Genomic DNA, 24,859 nt, shown 5'->3' with positions numbered 1-24,859 from the left:
ACTCAGTCTGGAGAATGGGGGTGGGGAGTGATTTCAGTCTCTCTAAGGAGTGGCTGTGAAGATGGACACTTCCCACAGGTTCACAGGGAAAGGACAACAGGTAACAGATGCAGGTTACAACAAGGGCAGTAATCTTTAGACAAAACAAACATTATTCCATGTGATAGTGGTGTGATGCAGACACAGGGATGAGAGAAATCTTGGGATCTCCAATCTTGAGTATTCTCTCAAACTGTCTAGGCCTTGAGCAAGTTTTCTGGATTTTCAGTTAACTCTGCTCTGAGTAGCTGGTTGGCCTGCAAACCTCCTGGTGTTCATTCCCACTTCAATTTTCCTGTGATTTACAGTGATAAACTGTTTTACTTCCGAGCCAGAGTTCACCTGTCTGGGATCTAAACTATCCCATGTATGCAAGTCCTGCAGCCCAGGCTGCTCCATGCTGTTGCATTCTTTTCTGTCAGACCTGTCTTGATACCACAGACATCTTCATGCGCTGGAACACCTTTTATTGTAAAACTTCTCTTGTCAATATAAGCACTTCCAGCCATGCCTTTTCTCATAAATTGGTCTCCAAAGAGAGTTTGTGCTGTGTAAAAATGAAGGTTATATAGATTCATCATGGAGTTGCAGCCAGAGCATCATAAATGGTTTCGTCAGTCTTGATGACCTTTCTCTAATATATTTACCCCAGAATCCCTCTGAAGATTTTAGTGTCAATGTTAATGCCTCTAAGTGAGGAGTGAGTGATTAATTCCCTCTTGACCTGTTCATGCTTTGGAGGCCAGTGACTGATGCTATCCTCGGCCAGACCCAACACTGCCCTTTGATAACTTATCATAGAAATGTGGAATATCCTGACTTGAAAAGTCCAACTCCTGGCCCAGGACATACACCCCAACAATCCCACCCTGTGCCTGAGAGCATTGCCCAAACAGTCCTGGAGCTCTGGCAGCCTTGGGGCTGTGCCCATTCCCTGGGGAATCTGTTCAGTGCCCAGCACCCTCTGGGGGAGGAACCTTTCCTGATATCCAACTAAACCCCTCAACACAGCTCCAAGTGTTCCCTCAGGTCCTGTCCCTGGTTACCAGAGAGAAGAGATTGGTGTCTGCCCCTCTGCTTGTTCCAATCTGTTTCAGAGTAGATATTTAGGCCAGCAATTTTCAGTGGGAATCACTCCCATTTCAAAATCCTGTCATCATGTTTTGTGCTGGAATCATTGCTTTGCATTTTGAAGTCAATTGGGGTCTTTGGCTTCACCAACTCCTCTCTCTCACCCGTTGCTATGCTGACAGCATTCTGTCCTCTTCTGAGTCTTTATATGGTGAAGGAGACAATTTTCTTGGCCTTTTCCCAGCACATTGGATCACTTTCCCTGGCTCCCCTCTGTCTTCTGGCCATTGTGTGGCTGAGCAGATTTGGGGAGTGGGAGAGTCATTAAAATTTTGTGACAAAAGCTCAGGGTCCCTCCTCTCCGTATCTCAGATTCACTTAAATTGAGCCAGGCTCTGGAGCGGGTGCAAAGACCCAGGGGCAGAAGGGAGTCAGCAGGGTGTGGATACACTTGGTCTGGAGACTGGGATCTTCATTAGAGCTACAGTTTCTGAAAACTCTTTTCAGGTTAGGCAAGAGCTGACTGCTTCTGAAATGGGAGCAGGATGGATCCAGGTGCTGGGGATCCTTGCAACAGGAGAAAATTATTGCTGCTGATTTTGGTATCTGTGGGTTTGAAGCCTGAATGTTGTGTTATATCTGAGCTGCCCGTCTGTCCATGGTGAATTGGGAACGTCCTTGGCTTTCTCCATACTCATCAGAGACATTTACCAGCTGTTGGTATCAAAGACCTCCTTACTCTGCTCAACTCCCTGACAAGAGGGTGCAGCCAGGGGGAATCTGGGCTCTACTCCAAGGGAACAGGGACAGGAGGAGAGGGAGTGGCCTCAGGTTGCAGCAGGGGAGTTTCAGGTTGGATATCAGGAGGAATTTCTTCTTGGAAAGGGTTGTCAGACACTGGAAGGGGCTGCCCAGGGCAGTGGCAGAGTACCCATCCCTCAAGGTGTCCAAGGAAAGACTGGACATGGCACTCAGTGCTCTGGGCTGGGGACAAAGTTGGGGGGATCAGTCACAGGTTGGATTCAATGATCCTGGAGATCTTTTCCAACCTTAATGTTTCTGTAAAGTCTTTGAAAATTGCTGAGAGTGATTTAAAAAAACCTTTTCAGTGCTTTCTGAACTGTTGTGAACTTGCAGACTTCCTTCTCCCTGACACTCTGGGTGGGTTTCTATGTGCAGAGTTGTGTCAAAACTTTCTTCTACAGCAGGAGCCTGACAACAGTACCCTTGGTTTGGAAACCACGGCCATCCTTGCAGGACAGCTATTCCACTCCTTTCACTGGCATTACATTTTAGGAACCTCTCTCTGGTAGGTCACAATGAACCAGTTATGCATCAAATCAACCTTCCCCCAGTTGCAAAAGGCCATAATTTTGTACAGATGAGATACAGGAAAGGCTGACAGGAAAGTGTTTGCTGCATCAAACCTTGGAGAAGCAGAAAGAAGCCATGGTTTTTCTCTAAGCACTGGCTCCCATAGGGACCTGGTCTCTGCAAGCACCAGTTCAGAGGGTCCCAGTGTGCACACATGGGGCTCTTATAGTGTCCATGTGCTGGTGTAGGGTCAGTTCAGAGGCTGTGGAAAAGCTCTTTGCTTTGGCTGCCTCTCCTGTGGTTGCAGGGAAGCCTTGGGAGATCTGAGAAGTGAGGCTACAGTCATCTCTCTCCAATGAAAATTAGGAGAAGAAGGGTGCCTGGCTAAGCCAGAGGAGCAGGGAGCACAGGCAATGCCTCTCTATATTATTATGTCTTTCCTCAGTTTCTTCATGAAATATCACTGAGTCTTGCCCATTTTACTGTCCTCAAGGATTTGACTTTGGTTTTTAGGTTGTAGGTGATGAGCATCGTGGTTTAATGGGTCCTTAGGCTATTCGCTTCTGAGAATCTGCACTTTCAGTCCTGGCTTGAATTGAGAGTCATCACTCCTTTGAAGTGCCAGTTGCTGGAGCAAGGCCTGGTGCTAAGATGATGAATCATGAAACATTTGGTTTTCAGCCCAGTCGTTCTAGCTATTGCAAAGTTCCTTTTCATACAGTTATTTTAGGAGATGAAATGCAGTTAGAGCATTCCCAGATTATACCTGCATTTTCCTGATTTACTCCTTGCTTATGCAGATGCTGTCTGGACATGTGCCTGCCTCTGGACATGTGCCAGGAAAGCATTGGGAGTCGCTGCTCTTGCTTTACCTTTTTGTCTATACTTTTGGCACTTTTCCCACTTTTCCCACTGTTCATGTGGAATGTTCAGCTGCTTAGCTTGGTCCCTCCAGTGCCTGGATATGTATGACAGAGTCTGGCTTCTCAGATCACTTTTTTCTCTTTCTCCCCTCCAAAATACTGATTTCTGATTTCCTGGGCATCTTGCAGCCAAGCCATTGGTGAAGATCAATGTTTGCACAAAGTGAGACAGCCTGGGGTCACAGAATCGTGGAATGGTTTAGGCTGGAATGGACCTGAACATCATCCAGTTCCACCCCTGCAATGACCCGGAACACCTTCCACTATCCCAGGTTGCTGCAAGCCCCACTCTGGTCTTGGATACTTCCAGAGATGAGGCAGCCACATCTTCTCTGGGCAGGGTTTGTGCTGTCCAATACACCCTGCCCTTCCCCACAAAAGATCCTCTTAAAATTCCTCAGGGTTCCTATTCCCAGAGCCCCCTGAAGAGGCTCTCCAAGCACTGCCAGCCCCACAGCCACTGCACACAGACAGCTTTGCTGTTGCATTTGCCCTGTTGCCACCCAGCCCTCCTGGAGCTCTTGCAGTGCTGTTGCTAAACTGGCTTCCCACTGTGAGTGCAGCTGCCAGCAGAGAGCACAGCCTGGCTGAAGCCTCACTCCCAAACTTCATTCCAGCTTTGCACCACCCACACACAGCTGATGGAGGGAGTCTCACCTTTGCTCTACATCACCAGGTGCTCGTGACTCGTTCACTACTCTGCTCAACACGCTCCGGGCTGGAAGGATGGAGCTTTTCCTCCTTCACTACCCCTTTACCTGCCTGCTCGTTGCCTTTCTAGTCCTCTACCAGGTGAAACCTGCATTCAGATTCTTCTGCAAGATGACTTTCTATAAGTTGTGGCTCTTCACCATAAGCATTGGGGTTGCCATCCTCAGTATTCCTCGTGGACGTAACGTGGACAACATGATGTAAGTTATCTGTGGCTCCTTTCTGCCTTGAGTGCTGATAGAGCCCACTCTATCCAGTGCTTTGATTTGGAGGGTCCTGGGGGTGTGGTGTGGTGGGGAGGAATTGGTTGTATATTGGTGTGGGGAGATGACAGACTGTAATTCAGAGAAGGAGTGTGAGTTTTAATACTGGTTTGGGGTTGATAAAAAGAATAACAAATTATGGAAAGAAAGGAAGTAAAAAGTGACATAGATTAGCCAAAGCAGGTAATGCCAACAACCTGGATGTAATGCATATTGCTATTTTTACTAGAGCTCTTTCATCTGGTCTTTGGAGATGTATTTCCCTCCTCCCCATGGCTGAACCCTCTATTACTAAGTTGTGTTGAGAAAGCCACTCCAGGGACTCTTCCCATTCTCTTCTCTGAGCCAGTGCACACCTGAGACATCACCACACTGCAGTGCAGGCCCCTGCATGGGCACTGGTGTCCCTATCAGCTCAGTGACAGCCTGGTGTCCCAGGCCTGGCAGTCCCCTAACCCATCCCCTTGTTGCCCATCCTGTCACCTGGAGGCTGCATGGGGTGACCAGGAGTGATCAGTGGTGGTGGCAATCAGGAACCTGGGATGAGTGGGGACAAGAAGATGACTCTGCTACGCAGCACCACAGTGCTTGAACCCTCCTGAAGTGCTGCGGAAGTAGGATTTACTATTCCATTTTATGCTTCTGTGGGAATTCATATCTCTTAACTGAGCATCAGCCTTTTGCTTTGATAGTTTCTTCACCTCTTGACTTTGGTGCCTGACCTGTTTTTTTCAGATGTTATTTTACCAATAGCTCTTCAAATATGGTTCCCAGCATTGCAGCCTAATGTTACCTAGAGGCAAACTCCTCTCTTTCCACAGCCAGTGGGGTTAGGCAGAGGTTTACTGCAGCCTGTATTCCCCAAGGTGGGAGGAAAACAGATTATAAAGGTGTGTTGTGAATCTGGATATTTTCTAATATTTGATTGATCTGTAGAACTTCTGGAACTGTAGTTGCTGGAGTTGTAGGTCATGTACAGCTTGAGGGAAACCTGCAAGGTTTATTTGTCTTCTGTAATAAAATAATTGACTGCAGAGGGCACTAATTGTTCTTCTCCAAGTCATGGTCAAAGCTGTCTGTGGGAAACTGGCAGGAGCAGTGTGTGAGGTGGGCTGGTTTGGATGCAGAGTTTGGTCCCAAATTTCAGCATCTCTTTGGCTAATTTTCACTCCTCTTTTCCAGGTTTTTGCGCACACTGACCCGGCCACTCAAATACATCTTTGGCATTCAGATAGTGGTGAAGGGCAAGGAGAACCTCAGGACTAAGAAACCTTTTGTCCTTGTGCTGAATCACCAGACCTCGCTTGACATCATGGGTATGTGGTGATACTGCCTCCTGCTCCTGTCCCCAGGTGTTTGTAGGGATGGCTTGTATGGAATCCCAGGCAGAAAGGCAGGAGTGGCTGCTACAGAGCGCTTCACCAGCCAGCCCCAAGCCAGGACTGATCTCCAGGGTATCAGAGGAATTTTCAAGCTATATCAGCTTCACTCTCTCCAAGGGAATTGGGCAAGGTTCTCAGCTGACCACAGCCCTCTCATAGCTGCTCTTCTTCAATGCCAGTCCTGAGTGGATGGCCCGGAGACCCCCAAAATTCCCCAGGGATTCTATGGATCTTCAGGCGTGGCATGTCCTAGAGCAGAGGGCTGCTGCCCATAATCTAGTAGGACCCTGAGTGCAGATGACAACTTGTTCTGTCCTTGCTGTCCCCTTGCAGTGATGATGGAGATATTGCCGAGGCGCTGTGTGCCCATTGCTAAGAAGGAGATCCTGTACATGGGCACATTTGGCCTGGCCTGCTGGCTCGCAGGGGTCATCTTCATTGACCGCAAGAGGAGTGAAAAGTCCATTGCCACCCTGACAGAGGTGGCACACTCCCTGCACAAGGACAACGTGAGTGGGGAGGAGTCCAATGAGGAGTCACTGGAAAGCAGGAATCTGGATGTGGGTGGAAAGAGATTTTTGTCTCTGGGCTGGGCACTGAGCAGAGCAGGGTGAGAAGAGAGAGTGTGTTCTACGAATGGAGGTCAGGGCTACAGAGATGAGCTGCAGGGCACCATCCCTCTGCAGTGGCTTAGAATTGTACCTGGAGGTCCTTCCGCCCTAATGTCTTCTCCCTCCTGCAGCTGCGTGTCTTGATCTTCCCTGAAGGAACTCGCAATCATGGTGGCTCTATGTTGCCCTTCAAACGTGGGGCCTTCCAGCTGGCTGTGAAAGCCCAGGTGAGACCCACCTTCCTTCTGCCCCTGGAGTGCAATTTGCCTACTGTGGTCCACCAGCAAACCAGGGCCCTGGTCCCTTGCTTCCCTATGGATTGAGTATGCCCTTGGGTGTTTGCAGTTGGCACAGGAGGGGTCTGTTTCTGTGACAAGTGGAAAACCTTTGTTACAGCTTGGGATAAAAGTGGGAACCCTTAACAAGAGCCCTGGTCCTGCACAGGGAAGTTTCTGCTGAGTTGGCCTCTGTAGAGAGTAATTTGACAATCCACAGCTGTTGGCCTAAATACAGAGATGAAAATACAAAACCCAATAGCAAAGACATGGTGTGATACAGCTAAATGATCTAAATATTCAAAGAATCCTCTGCGTGTCTGCTGTGACACTGATGGTGATAATTATCAACAAGGTGCAGGATTCATCTGAAAACATGAGTTGAACTTTGGAGGAAGGATAAGGAGATGTGTATATTCACTGTAGACTACCTCCCCTGCAGGTCCCCATTATTCCTGTAGTGTTGTCTTCTTACAACAGCTTCTACAACCAGAAGGAGAAGAAATTTACACCAGGTGAGGATGACCTGGGGCAAAGAATGATCTGGGTGGTGGTGCAAAGCTCAGTCCTTGGAGCCATGACCAGGGTGGGCAGAGAGCCACATGTAATATGGAGATGGCACCCAGAAAGCAGCAGTTTCTGACTTCTTGGGAAGAAATGGGACATTTCAGGCATCACTTTTCCCTCTCCCCTTGGATTTCTCACTGCTTGTCCAATACTTGTCCAAGAGAACTTGGAGGAGCAGCAGAGTCCTTGGGCAGGTCCTGCCCCTGACCCCCACCCCCCACACACACACTGCCCTTGCATCTGCAGGTGCGTGAAGAGCTAGGAAACATTTATGGTAAAAAAATTTCTACTGGCCGCTAATAAAATTTTAGGGGAAAAAATACACAACTCTTAGACTTCAGAAGGAAAATGCAGAAAATATGGTACAAATTCCAACAGAGAAAAGTAACCCATCCTGTTCCTTCGCTCCCTTAGCTGCCACCCATCTTAAAATGGACTTCTGGCACTTCCCACTCTTTCCCAGGCTAGCCCTGGTGTTCCCTGAGGAGAAGATTTGCATCTGAAATTCTCATTCCTCCCATTGTTGTGCCTGGGTGTAGTCATTCCCTTGCAGGCAGACACCTGGAAAGAGAGTGGTGCAAATGGTAAATATGGAATTGCCTGTTTCCAGTCATCTTTCACCTGCTGGGTTTATCCTCTCCCTGTTCACACACAAAAGTCTTTTGAATCTGGAAGTGTTTCCCCACCTGAGGTCAATAGGACCATGAGCTGGGGTTTTGCCAGCCTATTCCCTTCCCTTCACATCCTTGATCTGGGAAATCAGAGAATAAACCCCTGGGGAGGGATCTTTGAAGCAGCTGAACATTTTGCTTTAAGCGAGGCCAATTCTAAAGACAGATGCTTTGCGACCAATCCAGAAAAGGTTGCATTAACTCCAAGGATGGAGAGTCCAAGAATTCCCTGAACGTTTTAGGAAAGACATTTTGCAGTTACATGTACATTTGTCTATATACAACTTCAGTCACCCTGGGAATTCATGGTTAGCTAATTCCATGCTCAGCTGATCTGTGAGCCCTTTTCCAAATGGTCGTTAAACAGGCAAGACCTCACTGCTAAGAAAGAACCATAGTTATCTTTTCTTGTACTTTGCCATCTGGAAGTTTTGCCAGAGCTGATTCTGAAGATGGTGATTAAGATTCTAGCACACTGAGCACGTCTGTGGATCAGGACAGCTCTGTGTGTCCACAGTGGTTCTCAGTGTGTTGAGGAGCCTCTTGAAAGCCCAGTTCTGTGCCTGGTGTTGGACAGTGTCATTCATGGAACATGCCTGGTGCTTGCTGGAATTCTGTTCCCAAGGGACCTGAATTTTCAGCACAGCCTTGTCATCACTCTGCTCTTTCAGTAAGAGCAAATGAAGTGAGGTACCAGCCTGGCTTTGGGTGTAAGGTGTGCAGGCAGGCAACACAGAATCATAGAATCACAGAAAGGTTTGGGTTGGAAGGGACTTGAGGCTCATTTCATTCCACCCCTGACCATGGCCAAAGGCAGCTTCCACTAGACCAGATTGCTCCAAGCCCCATCCAACATGACAAACCCTTTTCTTTTGTGAAGTTCTGTATGCTTGTTTTACCTCCTTCCCACAGCTCTGCTCCTGGCACTGCTGGATCTCACTCCAGGCACACATGTAAAGTCATGCAAAAACATTACAACACATCACAGACTCTCCCCACATCCCCAGGTTTCAGTCTGTGCAGGCACTGTCTTGTCTCCACTGGGCCAAAACAGGGGACTCTTGGTGCCAGAACAGAACTTTGCTCCCCAGTAAAGTTCTTCCAGTTTACACCAGTCTATTGCTTAGATGCTCCCCTGGAGAAATCTGACATACCAGGGAATCCTGGCCACAATTTCTCTCATCCCGAAGTGTGTTTCTGGAAGGAGGGACCATACTAAGTTTGGTATACATAGACAGAGACCAGCCAGTTTGTATGTGTTGTATTAAACATTTTCTTTTTACCCATGATCTAGACAGACCATGAGATCTTTCCACTGTGAAAACTCATCCTATATGAAACACTGCATTGTGTTGGAAGAGACATTCACCTGTTTCCATATTTATGATTCTTGTGCTCTCTGTGGGTGGGAAAAGCCCAGGCTGGGTTTTTGCTGTGTACATTTGGGATGTGGCTGGGCTCCCACACCACAGTGTGGGAATGAGGCCATTTCCTTGTTTGGCATCACCTCTCCTGCTGTACCGCCTCCGGCTCTTCTATACCACTCATGTATTGTTCCCCCCACCCTGTCTCACCTTCTTTCAGGAAATATGATCATCCAGATCCTGCCAGAAGTGGAGACGCTGGGCCTGGGCCCAGATGATGTTCCCAAGCTGACGGAGCAGGTCCGTGACTCCATGCTCTCCTCCTACCAGGGGATATCAGGAATGATGAACAGAGCTTCCCATTAGCAATCCCATCTTCCAGCTCCAGCTGTGTGTGCCACAGCTGAGGGGAGGCCACGGCAACCACAGGACGGTCTGGAGCAGAGACAACTGTGGATTGCAACACTGACATACCAGAGACATGCAAAACATCCACCAAGGAGAGAAGCTTCCCAGGGGAATGTTGCTGTGACCCTCCCAGAGAACTGTGCCACCCAGGGGGACAGACACGCAGTGGACTGCTGGACATTTCTATGCAATCATATTGCTGAGAATGTCCCCCCAGCCAGACCCCAGGCAGAGCTGGGCCCTTCCTGTGATCATTGCTGCCTGCTTATAACCACCGTTTCCTGTTCACATCCAGCAAAGTGGAGGCATTGATCCCAAGCCTGTCACCGTGCTGCCTGGGAAGTGGCTGCCTTGAGGTTTGAGGGCTGCCACATTCCCCTGGAACACACTCAGGAGAAGGTGCTGTTTTCTTCCTCCTACATGGGGAGGATTTGGGAGGTACCTCTGCCATGACACACAGAAACCAAGGCAGCTTTGGGAGAGGGGAATTAAAGACCTTACATGTGTCTATGGGGCTTGGTGGTATCTTTGACATATTTAGCCTCCCTTTTAAGCTGAGGAAGATTTTGCTTTCAGGGTTGAGTGAGAGCGACATGTCTGGGGAGTCAGAAACCAGAGGCAAACAGCAGGAGTATGCTGCCTAATATCCTTGGCATGCCCAGATGGAATCATCATCCCTGGAAGTGTTCAAAAATGTGTGTAACTGGTGCTTAGGGACATGGTTTAGTGGTTGACCTGGCTGTGCTGGGTTAATGAACTCTGTGATCTTGGAGTGCTTTTCCAGCCTTACTGATTCTGAAATTCTGTGACGATTTTATGATAACCTCATGATTTTTAGCACAATCTATATATCTTTCAACTCAAACACACTCTGGGACCTGCAGATCCTGATTTCTGAGTCCAGCCTTCTGCGTTTTCTGTCAAAGGATGCCCGCCAGCCTTGATGTGACTTACTTTTTTCTGCTGGTGTGTTTAGCTATGAAACAGAGCCAAAGAATATTTTGGACACCAGCCTGACTTCCGTAGAATCACACACATATTCACAGAATCATTTAGGTTAGAAAAAACCTCTAAGATCATCAAGTCCAACCTGTGCCCAATCCCCATCTTCTCAACCAGCCCAGAGCACTGGGGGCCACATCCAAGCCTTCCTTGGACACCTCCAGGGATGGGCACTCCAAGTCTCCCTGGGCAGCCCCACCAAGGCCTGACCACCCTTTCCTTGGGGAAATTCCTCCTGATGTCCACCCTGAGGCTCCCCTGGCCCAGCCTGAGGCCGTTCCCTCTCCTCCTGTCCCTGTTCCCTGGAGCACAGCCCGACCCCCCCGGCTGTCCCCTCCTGTCAGGGAGTTGTGCAGAGCCACAAGGTCCCCCCTGAGCCTCCTTTTCTCCAGGCTGAGCCCCTTTCCAGCTCCCTCAGCTGCTCCTGGGGCTCCAGCTCATTCCCAGCTCCATTCCCTTCTCTGGACATGCTCCAGGGTTTCACATTCTTTCAGTGAGAGGCCCAAAAGTGAACACAGGATTTGAGGTGGGGCCTCAGCAGTGCCAGCACAGGAGGACAGTCACTGCCCTGGTCCTGCTGGTCACACTGTGTCTGGCACAGCCCAGGTACCATTGGACTCTTGCCCACCTGGGCACACTTGGGCTCTTGTTCAGCCACTGTCAACCAGCTCCCCAAGGCCCTTTTCTGATGGAAAGATTTCCAGCCTCTCTGCCCCCAGGCTGTCATTGATGACTGTAGGTGAGTGCACAAGGATGCCTAAACCACACAGGTTCACTGTAGGATTTAAATAAAACTTGCTTCAAGCCTTCCAGATGCAGCTGCCATTCTTCAGTGTCTTCAAAGGCTGAAATCTCACTACTGATTCTAAACACTCACTCTAAACAGCTTCTTCTCTTGTGCAAAACCAGGAGATTGGGGAAGTTTTTGTGGAGATTACATGAATGTGCTAATTTCTGAGCAGGTATAAAGGATAAGGAATTTGATTTTGCAATGCAACCATGGCAGCCTGCAGGTTTGACACCCAATCAGGATAGGAAGTAAAAAACCCATGTCATAATTACACTTTTAGAGAGTCAGAAAGCCTCTGATCAATATTTTAGGGCAACATAAAATAAAATATCATTGCCCTTCCATCTGAAGACTTACATTAATGTAAGTTTTTAGAAAGAAATTATATTTTAAAAGCCATGTTGCAGGAAATAAAACAGATTACATAGTCGTGAGCTCCCCTCTGGGAAACCATGTGCTGATGTTCAGTCAACAGCAGCCAGCAGAGCCTCATGTCCAGGCAGGAGTTTCCCAGCAGCAGCTCAGTGCCACTGTTAGGGGTTTCCAATAGTCGTCTGACGAGCGGGATTAGAAACTGTCAATAAAGCAGAAAAACTGCTGAGAGGCAGAATTTTTTTCACCATTTTTGTCCACCCTTTTGTCATCCCTGTATCCTTGCACCTCTGAGACACCGTGCTATTTCCGGCCTTAGAATGAGTGGTTTGGGGGCAATTTCTTGCCATTTCAAAAGGTTAAGCTTCTAGCAGCTGCTTTTAGCCCTGGAATTTTACTCTCTGGATTACACAAACACTGACTTCCCCTGAGCCTAGTGAGAAAGGAGCCACAGGAAGCAGCTCAACACATTTTAGTGACCATAAGAATTCAATAAAAAAACAAGAAATGAAAAAACTCTTGTTTAGAGAGAAGGTGAGCTGGACTCAGGTCCTAAAGAATGGGGTAAAGCCACTGTAATTTAGCTTTTAAGTGCAAGTATCTGTCTTAAAAAACAATGTTTCCCTCAAATAGATAGTCAAACTCAATACAGGAACTGCATGGAGATGCTTTGTGGTCTGTGCCTTGCAGTGTAGGTAACCCCAAGGTATTGTGATCATCTATAAATGTTGTCAGAAGGAAAAAGAATCCAATCTACTCCATTTTCCAAGTCTCTGTTCTCCCACATCATTTCAATTGGGAGAGCCCTGGTCAAAAGTGTTTCAGTAGGACACTGATTGTCCACATCTCTCAGACAAAGACATTGTTTTACTGTGGCACATCATAACCTTTGATCATGTGTTTCAGCTACTGGTGGGTGAGGCCCTACAGTGTCAAAACTACTCCAAATATATCTTAAACTGGTTTAAAGCTTTGGGGAAGATGAGGGGAGAGCAGGAACTTGGAGCAGCAGAGTAAGACCTTGGAGCAGGTTGGCTAATTCTAGTTGATTTTTCATCAACAGCTTTCCTGCCAGGAAAGACTATGGTTGCTCTGGAATAAGGTCTTTAGAGGACACATTCCCAAGGTCCAGAACAGGCTGGATTTTGAGGGATTTCCCATCTGCTGAAAGTGATAGATTGCCTGGAAACCCAGTTAACAGCACCCCTGCCTCTAGTGGTGTCTGAATGTAGCTAAATGAACAGTCGTCTTCTTTTGGGGGGCAGAGTCACTGTGGAAACCTTAATTCTTTCATTTTTTTTAGACATGGAAGAGACTTCATAGCACATTTATTATCTTTGACAGATCTCAGACCACTGGTACCTTTTGTGGCACTCTCAGGCTCATCTTTCCAGGAGGAGAGGTCAAGCACGTCAATCTCTTGGCAATCAGTGAAGTCCTCAGGATAAGTGTTGATCATGAACACATCCCTGGGTATCTTTTTGATATGAGTATTGTCACAGATCACCCTTGACACTGAGATTTTTCTCAATGCTTGCAACTGTTGTGGAGTGAAAACTCCTGGGTTTTCCCACCAGAATCTGCAACGAAATTTTCAGAAGCAGTTTATAACCTCTGGTTACTTGCTGAGATGGGAACCTGCCCGAGGTGAGTCTGAATGGTGCTCAGATCCACATTCACCAGGAACATCCCTTTAGAAAGAGATGTTTCCAGTGTGGCCAGATCTGAATTCTGCCAGTGCAGAGAGCTTGCCTCTTCCACACAGCATCAACAGGCTGCTGGGATGCAGGGATTTATGCCCTGAGAGCAAAAGTCACCTCAGGCAGAGGCTACAGCAGATCCCTCATGATCTGGAGCTGGTGCTCGTCAGCCATGTGAATCTAGAGAAACAGGATGCAAAAAACAGTCCTTTGACAATGGGGCTAAAATCAAGGGGTGAGAGTGCTGGGAGCACTCACTGGAGTGCTGTAAATGGGTTGGATTAGTGTGTCACAGGAAATGTCATCTTTTCCCCTCTGAAAAACAGGGAGTGTATCTCTCACCTGTCCCCATCACGCAGGTTCCTGAACTGAGTGCCAATAATGCAGGACAGGAGGGGCCCAACTCTGCCCTGGGGAACCACAGGCTCTGCAACTGCCCCAATCCAGAGGTCAATATTGTACAGTGTCCCATACACATTCATGAACTTCTTGGCCAGTTTGGGATTGCCCAGCACCTCAGATAATTCTTCTATAGTTTGGGGTTGGGAGAGCCCACAGAAGCCCCTCCAGGCATTGTAACCTGCAAGAACAGGAGCAGCAGATGACCAGAACCCACCACCACATCTCCACAGCACCTTTCTTGGCTCATGAACACTGTCTGCTTCTTCTCAAAGGATCTGGAAGGCACTATTGTCCAGGCAGTATCAACGAATATCACATTTTCAAAGGTCCTTCTCATATGTGCACTAAACAGTTTGGGTTGTCTTTGCGACTACCTCTCATCCTATTGGTTAAAACTCTCTACTGCTGAGGGTGAATGCATCAGTCCTTGCCACTTTCAGAGGCAAAACTTCTAGGATCAAACTTTTAGAAAAGAGGAAATTTGGTTGTGTTTAACCCAAGAACACCTCTTCTATAGCACCTGGGGTAGTCCCACCTGTGGTGCAAGCCACTTCTGCTCAGAACTCTGGCTTGTCTGGGACACACATAAAGATTGATGGGCAGAGAATAAAGCCCAGGGGACCTGTCCAAGCCCATGCAAAAGCTGAATTTGGTCACTTGTGTCTGTACCTTCTTTACCACACATGTTTTCCCTTTGCAATTCACCACTGTCTCTCACCTGCTTTCTTACATTATCTCAAATATCATCTTTGATTTCTAAGTGTTTTGTCTTTGTTATAAATCTCTCACAAAAATATTTTTATAATAGAGAAACCTTTCATTCCCTGAGCTTGGCTGTCTGCTCATCCTCCACCCTCAAATCAAGGTACTGGTTCTTCCCATTAGTATAGAAAAAGCTTAGTTCATTCATGAAATAAGCAGCAGCAGAAAAAAAGGTCGTAATTCACAGGAGATGTGGATTTGTGTCTCCTTACCTGGAAGGCCGTGGTCTCTTCCCCGTTGCATGTTCATGGCCCCTAGATCCAGACCCATCACCTCTGTCTGTTCAAAGAGGTGGTTCTGGAGCTCCTCAATGAGCAGCTGGCTCTGTTTCATGAGTTTTGCATGATCCACAACCATGCCCCGGATCAGGGGGTCGATGCCTCCTGCAGCCATTGCAAATCAAGGGAAGATTTTTTGTGCCAAAATGCAGCTTTGATGGTCCCTTTCATGCAGCTGCAACAGTCAACTATGGGCTGGGTGGGGTTTTCATCTCCATATTTTCATTTCACCATGTGTGTATGGAATCATAGAATCACAGACTGGTTTGGTTTGGAAAGGGCATTAAAGCCCATCTCATTCCAACCCCTGCTACAGGCACGGACACCTTCCACTATCACAGGTTGCTCCAAGCCTCATCCAGGTGGCCCAGGACAGTTCCAGGGCTGGGGCAGCCACAGCTGCTCTGGACAGCCTGTGCCAGGGCCTCTCCACCCTAACAGTGGTACCTGTATGAATTTGTACATGTCTGCAGGTGCCAGTAAATAAAGTCTCACATAGTAAAGTAACTAAATTCCTTACCCCTCCTCATCCTTCAGCTTTTCCTTTCACACCCCTAAATCCACTTGCTGTACACCAGCCCCTTTCCAAGTCTGCTCCTCAGCCTGCAAGGCTCCATTATGTCCTACTGCTTGGGGGTCTGTCCAAGGTTTTAGGTTTTGCAATAAGTTTTGTTTATAATTCACTATTAATTGACAGGTATTTATTAAAACATTAAATGTAGTGACAAAATTAATTCATGTGTGACTAGCCACATCTTTTTCATAGCAATTAAGGAGACAATATGAGAAAACACAGGAAAATTGGTTGCACATCTGTAATTATATTTATCATAATTCGTTAACCCATTTTGTAAAGAGACATTTGTCTTCCTTGGAAAGACTCATCTGAAGATCTCAGCTGTGTAATAGCAGGACCCCATAACTCCATTTAGAGCCAGGAAAAGCGATAGGTACCTCTAGGAAGGACTGAGCTTTAACTCAGTTAAACTGGATGCATCACCCTCTGCCATGTCTCCTGATTATAGGGGGATATAACAGCTTTGATTAACGTAGAGTCTAGTGAATTGACATTTGGCACAGAGAGTCTTCTGCCTCCTGGAGCAGCAGGAGCAGCTGCACCATCTGAGTGGATGTGGAACATCTCACTGTCAGGTCTTGCTGAGCTGGGAGGTGTCCAAGAAATGGACATGGTGCTCAGTGCTCTGGGCTGGATGTGACAAGGTGAGGGTCACAAGTTTGACTTGATGGTCTTGGAAATCTTTTCCAACCTAAATGGTTCTGGGATTCTGTAATTCCACGTGCTCAACAAGCTGATCTCCACCTCAGGACCAGACCAAGACCACTGCTTCATGTTCTTACCTTCCACTATAATTCTCCATGGAGCACAAAATGTCAAATGCAGAGGGACGTGGGAGGAGAAACCAAAAGGTTGAAAGCTCTCATTCAAACGGGACACAAAAGGCTGCACTGACGTGTGGCCGAACCGGAAGGCCAGGGAGAAAACATTTGAGGCTCTTGGATCCACCTTTTCATTGTAACCACTGTACAAAGGGATCCACTTGCTGGTCTCCTCAGCCAGCAGGAGTGGAAGGTAGTCTCTGTATGTTATGATCTGAAAGAGCACAAGAGCACAGCAAGTTACCAGCAGCTGCGGCAGAAATGGCATCAAAAGTCAAGTACAGAGAATGAACATGGATTCTCTGCAGCAAAATTCATTAAAATCTTCATTTAAAAAGAGCTATAGCAATGAATAAGTTTGGCATTATGAGTTTAAATTATTTTAAAATTATTTTCAACTGTGAAATTAGTTTATCTAATAATCAATTTATACATTAAGATAATAAATAATGGATAAATTAGTAACATGATACATAGAAAAGCTCTGTATATCCATGCTGTCTCTTGATGGACCATTCTCATTCACCGTTTACAACACCTACAAATAACCCCGCTGATTCAGCAAAACATTTTCCTCCTTTTGCCTGGAGGAAAAACCATTTCTCGGTGTGTGGATGATAAATAGAAAACAGTAATCAGTACCTGGTTTATGGCAATCACAATCTTTCGACTCTCCTGGTAAAGCTTTTCCCCGTCCCAGTGGGGATTTAATTTCCTCAGCTCCGTAGCCAGACGATTGTGCTCTCGGACAAAGAGAGTGTGCATTGCAGAGAGTCCCAGGTTTTCTGTCACCCGTTTGTCACCTAAAATGAAAAAATTTTAAGAATTTTGTACATTGTTTTCAATTTCAGATGCATGTCTTTGTGTTAGGACAGACAAGTAACCAGTTGTGATGTTCTTGCAATAATGCTGTGAGTGCCCTGTCCCTGGAAGTGTCCAATGCCAGGCTGGACAGGGCTCGGAGCAACCTGGTGTAGTGGAAGGTGTCTCTGCCCATGACAGGGGGTGGAACAGGATGGTCTTTAAGTCCCCTTCCAACCCAAATCCTTCCATGATTCTATGAGAACTGGAGGGGACTCAGTGAAGACCCTCTGTGAGACGATGGAAGAAGCACTGAGCATCTCCTCACTCAGCAAGGAGCCCTTCTCATGGGCAGAGAATGAGGAAATGAGAACACTCTGTATTCTTATGATTGATTTTGCAAGCTTCCCATTTATAGTGGGTTTTTTAATGTTATGCCTATGATGGATCATTTAAAATTTGAGTAAGTTCTGTGTTTGTCCTCAGTTTGCTTAAATTTCAGACAAATTTCTAGACTTCTTCTGATATAGGGTGTTAGTTAATCAATTGACTAGATTGCTTAAGCGTGTTTAATTACTAGTCTCGATTGGGTTGAAAACTAAATCATAGAATCACAGAATGTAAGGGACTTAAAAGCCCATCCCATTTCAACCCCAGGTTGCTCCAGGTCCCCCATTCAGCCTGGACCTGGACACTTCCAGGAAAACAGGGGCAGCCACAGCTCCTCTGGGCAAACTTTGCCAGGGACTCACCACCCTCATAGGGAAAAAATTCTTCTGTTTATCAAATTTAATCTACTCTCTCTCAGTCTGAAGCCATTCTCCCTTGTCCTCACATTGCAGTTGCTGATGCAGTCCCTCTCCAGCTATCCTGTAGTCCTTTCAGATCCTAGATGGTGCTGTGAGGTCTCCACACAATCCCTCTTCTCCAGGCTGAATAGCCTCAACTTTCTCAGCCCGTCAGTGCTGACAAGCTGACAACTGGCATTCAGGTAATAAATGGTGAATTCTAGGTAGAAGAAAAAAGCTCCTGAGAAGTTTTAAGCACTGGTGGCTATTCTATTGAAAATTTCTCCTGCTTTTGAAAAGACTTCATTGAGAAAGAACAATTTTTTGTAATTCTTCTGGGAAATTAAAATAATTTTTGTGTTTATTAATTGATTTTTGCTTGATTATTTTTCTTTTCTAACTGAGGGGAATATTCCCTGTCTTTCACCTTACGTAATCATGTCTTGAAGTGCCTCATTCAAATATCACAGAATCGCAAAATATTCTTCATTGGAAGGGACCCACAAGGATCCTATAAGGAGATATTTGTCCCTTTTTAACTTTATGACCCACTGAAAACAACCCCCCAGCTGCACCTTACCTGCTTTAAAACAGGGGATGTTGGCGCTCTTGTTGGTGAGAACACAAACGCTCTTTGTCACGCTCTCGAAGGGCAGTAATTCCAGCCCTGCGTCCATGAAATCCTGGTTCACAGCCATCAAACCCAGCTGGTTGGTGAGATTTCTCAGGCTCCTCGCCAGGGAGTCATCACTGCCGTACACCGTGCTGGCATCGATGAAGGACGTGACGGCATTGAGCTGCTCCCGGCGGAAGGTCCCGGGGTTGCACGCAGAGGCTGACTGCACAAATGGCATGCAGGTGTCGGAGCTCAGCATCCGCGGGTCGTCGGGGGGCAACTAAAGCAAATATGAGCCAAGTGATGCATCTGAAAATCCTGTGGTTTTCTTTTTGCTGCTGTATAAGAGTGTGGCATAGGTGAGAAGTCAGGGTACCTTAATGGGGAAGCAGGGGGGCTTGAAGGCACAGCTGGTGTGGCACTGGAGCTCCAGGCTGGCTCCTTCCCCACTGGCAGGGGCCAAGTCGATGTCATGGTTGACCCACTGTCCCCAGTGCATGAAGACCAGTGAGAGCTGCTGGTCTGCAGTGATGTTCTCATTGGCCGTGTGAGCAATTTCATTGGATACTTTTCGAACCTGCAGAAAACCAAAATGAAAATGTGACCGTCTCCGCCACGTTGGATTTGCCTCTCACTTGAACTCCCACTGTGAGATCTTGGAATCACAGAATGACAAAGGTCAGAAAAAAAAAGACCTTCAAGATCATCAACCTTCAACTGAGTATCCTCATTTCCTCTAAACCATATTGAAAAGTGCCACATCTACCTTTTTAGTGAATGCCTCCAGGGACTGACTCCTCCACTGCCCTGGAGATCCTGCTCCATGCTTAGCCACTATGTCAGTGAAGACATTTTTCCTAATATCCTAAACCTCCTACAGTACATTTTGAAGCTATTTCCTCTTGTTCTGTCACTTGTTCCCTTGGAGAAGAGGCCAATCCCCCCTACTCCTTTCAGGTAGTTGTAGATCATGCACAAGATGATCTTAGATAAATTACTAAGAGTTAAATATGGCATTACAGAGCTCCATGCCATGCCCCAGCTCTACTCCATCAGATGTAAAAGTAGATTACACAGTCCTTCAGCCAAACCTGGCTCATGGAAAGCCCATTCCAGCTGTAACTTGTTCATGAATACCAGAAAGAACATGGCTGAGGAATTCCAAGCCCTGTGGTTTGTACAAACCTCCCAGTGTCCTTGAGCACTTACTGCAGCAATCCTTGGGCCGCACACTTCAGAAACTGCTTAGGGAAACATCTACAACCTTTTTGCCTCATGTCTGTTTCCAACAAAAAGTATTAACCTGAGCCATAACTCAGTTATGGAAAAGCAGCCTGAGATCAAAGATCAAGCAATTTATCCTCTAGATGCTGCCACTGCTTCCTTCCTGCACTGAGGGCAGTGTCCATACCCATGGCTGGATTAGGATAACAGCTCTCACCAGTGGGAGTGGGAATCCATTGTAGCGCTTTCCTTCACTTGCTCCTCTGGGAACAGACACTCCATCTTCATATATGGCTGGGAGCCAGCGTGCGAAAGCATGGTTAGAGGACCCCAGGTGGGAGTGATTTCTGCAGCATCACCCGAAAAACAACTTCTGTTATTTTTTCAAACATCAGCAACCTTGTACAGACCAACATTTCACAGCCCTTTATTCTGTGTCTGAGTTCTCTGGTAACAGGGATAAGACTGAGAAAACACTAAGAAGCAAATTATATCAAGGTTATTACTGTGGAGAAAAATCAACTTTTTTTAAAAAGGTGCCCTGTGTCACTCTAATAATTTTATGTGTCATTTAAACCTACATTAATTTTATCTGGCATTTAAATCTCTGTACCACCTCTACCTTCACACAAAATCAGACTCACAGCCGGGCCATCAGTGTGGTGAGGGTGGCCATGTCTTGTCCAGCTGGGGGCTGGAAGATTCTAAGGATGAGGATTCTCCAACTCTGTGGGGATCTGTGCCAAGGTTGCCCCTTGGGGAAAGTTTTACACAGACCCTCTCAGCCTGCAGCTGTGGCCATTATGGTGTTGCCTTACACTGCTCCAAAAAGTTTGAATTGCTTAAGTCAGCATTTTGTGTTCAGAAGAAGAATAATTCTGATTGAGCCAATGATCTGTGGCCCTGCAGGCACAAAACTCAGACAATGTCTGTCTATATGATGTGGCACTCAGGGTTCTGGTCTGGTTGACAAGGTTAGGATGAGTCAAAGGTTGGACATGATGGTCTTGGATGTCTTTTCCAACTTAAATAATTCTACACTAGAAAAGGAGATGACTACCAGTGTTTACAGCAAGTGTGCTGTGAAATAAGAGCATGTCCTAGAAAAATGACTGTACTAGAGCTGAAGCAATTCCATCAAATACTAAGGACTCAGAACCAGCAGGATCTTGTTCTGGTTGTTATTACTGACTTTGCAGGCAAACTATTCTCATGGTCTGTGCCTCAAGCTGAGAAAGATCCTTCGGAAAATATTAACACCATAGGGATCAACTGGGTCCAACAGCCTAAAAAGACCAAGGATAACCCTACCCTGAGCCTCAAATCAGCACAGACACAAAATCTCACGATTGGTCTCTCTGGAAGAGACCACACTGGGGTCACCAGTTCCATGTCTCTGCTCAGGCAGTGTCATCTCAGACCACATGGCACAGGACAGTGTCCAGATAGCTCTAGAATATCCCCAGTGACAGAGACTCCACACCCTTTCTAGGCAGACAGACAATGCTGTCCTTGTGGGGCTGAAGGCCCTGGAGTCCATGGGAACAGACCGGAAAACCCCAATGAATGTGAGCTTCCCACACAGTGACGCAGACCTGTGCCATTTCACCACATTTGGCACATCTGTTTCATGCCAGATGCACGTTGGAAGGAAGTTCCACTCAGATTTGGGGGCTGGCACTGACACAGCAGGACAAGGAACCTTGACCGCCATTGTCAGAGTAGGAATTTGGTCATTTTTCTGGTAAGAAAAAAAAAACAATTTATCCCAGCTTCGAATCAGGAGGGAAATTATGTGCAAAAAAAGCTGAAGAACTAATTTTGTTAGATAAAGTTGGAAGAGCCAAGAATTAAAGTCATATTTAATTCCTATCCTTACTCATCACAGAGATATATCAACAGCTGAATATTATCATCTGAATCAGCTGGGGAAATTCGTATGATCTTATGAAAGAGTGGAGGGGTGATTTCCTGTAGTGTCCAGCAAAATGAGAGTCATAGACTCAAAATTTCCTCAACTTCTTACCTGCCCCCACCCCAAGAAGTCCTTTCCTTCATCCAAAGCAGCACATAAAGGGCAGCAGGTGCAAATCTTAAAGTTTCAAGAAACTACTTTTTTTTCCTGACAGGCAAAGGTAGAAATGAATCTTCTGTTATAGGCTTATTAAACTGTGCATTTCGCTCTTCTTGCCCTTTGGAAAGGCACTTTCACAAATCATCTACCCAGGGTGAGAATATAGACTTGAGACTCTCCTTGTCCACACACAAATCCTACCTGTTGTTGCATTCCCCAGTAATGGTACGGTAAAAGTCCCTCTCCGGGCATTTAATGGAACGAATCTGGTAGTCACACCCAGTGCCCTTGGAAATCATCTCCTTCTGTCTCCTGCTCAGCAGGTCTGCAAGAGAAACCCTATCAAGTAGCATCTGATTCTACCTTTTTTTTGTTGTTTCAGCTCAGTGTTCTAGGTCAGCATTTGAGCCAGCTGAATTGGAGCTGTGGATGTAAAACATCTGGATAGGAATTGTTAATTTAGTGCCTAAACCCTTTTGTGGACCAGCCTTCCCCTCTAGACTAGGGAAACAGGGTGGGCATGAAGCAATTTTCCAGGGGAATGTGGAGAGCATCATCCCCAGGAAGGTTTTACCCCAGCTGGGAAAAAGACAATGAGTTTGCAGAGTGGTACAACCGGGGTGTGAGGAGCAAAGTAGAAGACGGAGGGTTCTCAGTGGTTACAGTTGCTAGTAGGTTTTGTCCCAGGCTTGTCACAGGTCTTGTTATGCTATTTTTACAAGGATAGGAGAGATGCACTCTCAAAGATGATGAATAAAACACCCCAGGGTCTGGTCTGTCTCTGAGCAACCTTCGAATCTATTCCCCTGTTGGGGAAGGGTTTTATCCTTGGTTATTTGGGTCATGGCAGAGCTGCTCTCTGCCACCTGCTGTGGCACATTTCTTGCTCTTAGCTATTTGTAAGACATTTTGGTCTAAATCACATTACCTGTGACATTGAAACTCTGTTCCCCAGGGAGATGTAGCTTCTTTTTGAGAAGTTTCAAAGTAGTTTCCAAGTAATCAGCAGCACGGACAGCAGATCTGGTTCTACCTATGGGGTCCTTTAGGTGCTTCAGGAAATCCATCGGGTTGACAATCTTTTCCTCCAGTTTTCTCTTTAAGCTGAACATAGAAGAGTTCCATGAAGCACCATTTCAGTCCTTTGTCATGCTGGACTGGGTGTAATTAGCTGTGACAACACTGCGGGGTCACACGCAAGCCCTGCCCAGAAGGACCAGCTGTCTGCACATCAGCACATCAGCTCAGATGGTTTTGGCAAACAAAGCACAATAATCCCCTACTTCAAGTTGGCAGTCACACTTCCTTGTCACAATAAACTTTGTTCTATCATGTGAAAATCCAGATCAATGAGCTGTGACTGGATAAAATTTTACATGTATTATGTTGCAAGGTGTATTCTGTGAACAGAGGGAAAACATTGCTCCTCTTCCATCTCTTTCTGGTCCCAAGGTTCTGTTACTTCTGTAGGATGAGTGGAGAAAGACTCCTTCCCAATCATCCCACTGCCTGGAACCAGCCTCTTGGGACAATCACAGAGGATACCTGGGGTTTGACTTACACTGGCATGGTGTCCATCTGCACAACTCCAGTCCTTCCAGAGAGGGGCAGAACTCCTGCTGCCAGGAGAGTACTCACACATGTCCGGCATGTCTGAACCACGGATGGTTCACGTCTGAATGGATCAGTGAGAGGTGCTCGTGGCAGTGTAGGTGAGGAAACAATACTTGGAGGTAATGGTTTGTGGTCCTGGGACCAGAATCCAGCCAAACTGGGCAAAAGCATCCCTCCAGTTATGGCAAGGAGAGCCCTGGCACTAAGGCTTCTCCATAATAAATATGCATTGGAACACGGAGAAAAAAACCACACGTATATTTGATCTTATTGCCTTAAAATATTTGGGACTGTCAGGCAGGAAGAACTCACCTTTTTCGAGACTGTAAATATGTGGTGTCTACCAACTGCTTGGCCTCAGTAATGATGCTCAGGAGAGATGAATCTGACAGCACCTCTGACACTTCTGCTCAAAAAAGTAAAAGAAGAAAACGCAGAAATTGAGGATACTCAATTATAACATACACAGAAGCTTTGTTCTTGACTAAACCACACCCCCAGCTGCCACATAGACAGGGTTTTCTAACATTTTCAGGGATGGTGATTCTACCACTGGCCTGGGAAGCCTGTTTCAAGGCTTCCCAATCCTTTCCATGAAGAATTTTCCCCCAATATCCAATCAAAAGCTCTGGCACAATTTGATGCCATTTCTTCTCCTCCTGTCCCTGTTCCCTGGGAGCACAGCCCGACCCCCCCGGCTGTCCCCTCCTGTCAGGGAGTTGTGCAGAGCCACAAGGTTCCCCCTTTTCTCCAGGCTGAGCCCCTTTCCAGCTCCCTCAGTTGCTGCTTCAGCTGCTCCTGGGGCTCCAGACGTTTCCCCAAGGAAAGTGCACAGAAGAAGCCAAAGATACAATCTCTCCCTCAAGTTCCCTGTCATAAAAGGACAATTTGCACAGATAGGCTGTTGGTTAAATAGGGACTTTCCTTCGGAAAATCTCTCAAGTATCAACTTCATTTTTAGTGGATCAATCTACAGGATACTTCAATTCTTTATTAGAGCTATGTCTAACTCGTAACTCAGGTTGAGTTTTGATTCATACTCTTTCCAGTACAGCAGCAGCCAGAGGGCAAAGAGGAACCTACCACGACCCGAGGATCCCATTGTTCCAACTGCGCAGAGAGTGATGATGGGTCCCAGGAGTGTCATCCTTGGGTTCCTGCCTAGAGAGAAATGTAACATAAATCCTCAATGGGCAGGGCTTCACTGAGGGGCCAGAACATGTTTGGTCCCAATATCACTTTCAGGATCCAGGAATAAAATCGAGCTGCCCTCTGTCCAGATCTGTCAGTGGGACTCAGGCTGGGGCTGTGGCTGTAGGTGTTGGCAGCTGTCCACAAGCAGCTGGTGGAAAGGAGCCTGACCCCACACATCCCTCTCTGCCCCCTCCATCTTGGTGCTGTACAAAACAAGTTTCCACATCTACCATCAGTCTTTCAAC

The 24,859-nt window shown here is 46.7% G+C and overlaps 2 protein-coding genes across 2 annotated transcripts; one reads left to right on the top strand and one right to left on the bottom strand.

The window, feature by feature from the left end:
• Positions 1-3,678: 3,678 nt before the first annotated feature.
• Positions 3,679-9,909, top strand: LOC136370284 (1-acyl-sn-glycerol-3-phosphate acyltransferase alpha-like). The gene is given in 7 exon segments (XM_066333656.1): positions 3,679-4,030; positions 4,032-4,258; positions 5,504-5,637; positions 6,037-6,212; positions 6,446-6,541; positions 7,032-7,104; positions 9,412-9,909. Coding segments are annotated over 7 exon segments (894 nt in total). The 5' UTR covers positions 3,679-3,988; the 3' UTR covers positions 9,558-9,909.
• A 2,015-nt stretch (positions 9,910-11,924) lies between these two features.
• Positions 11,925-24,600, bottom strand: LOC136370323 (myeloperoxidase-like). The gene is made up of 13 exons (XM_066333698.1): positions 24,504-24,600; positions 23,733-23,829; positions 22,735-22,910; positions 22,008-22,131; positions 19,950-20,079; positions 18,885-19,085; positions 18,473-18,788; positions 16,946-17,106; positions 16,265-16,517; positions 14,840-15,010; positions 13,806-14,043; positions 13,126-13,343; positions 11,925-11,965 (listed from the first exon to the last, which is right to left on the bottom strand). Exons 1-13 carry the CDS (start codon positions 24,598-24,600, stop codon positions 11,925-11,927), a joined length of 2,223 nt encoding a protein of 740 aa, XP_066189795.1.
• Positions 24,601-24,859: the final 259 nt, after the last annotated feature.

This window comes from Sylvia atricapilla, chromosome 20 (genome assembly GCF_009819655.1).
Source record: "Sylvia atricapilla isolate bSylAtr1 chromosome 20, bSylAtr1.pri, whole genome shotgun sequence".
In the NCBI taxonomy this organism is placed as follows: domain Eukaryota; kingdom Metazoa; phylum Chordata; class Aves; order Passeriformes; family Sylviidae; genus Sylvia; species Sylvia atricapilla.
This window is presented reverse-complemented; position numbering and strand designations above follow the sequence as displayed.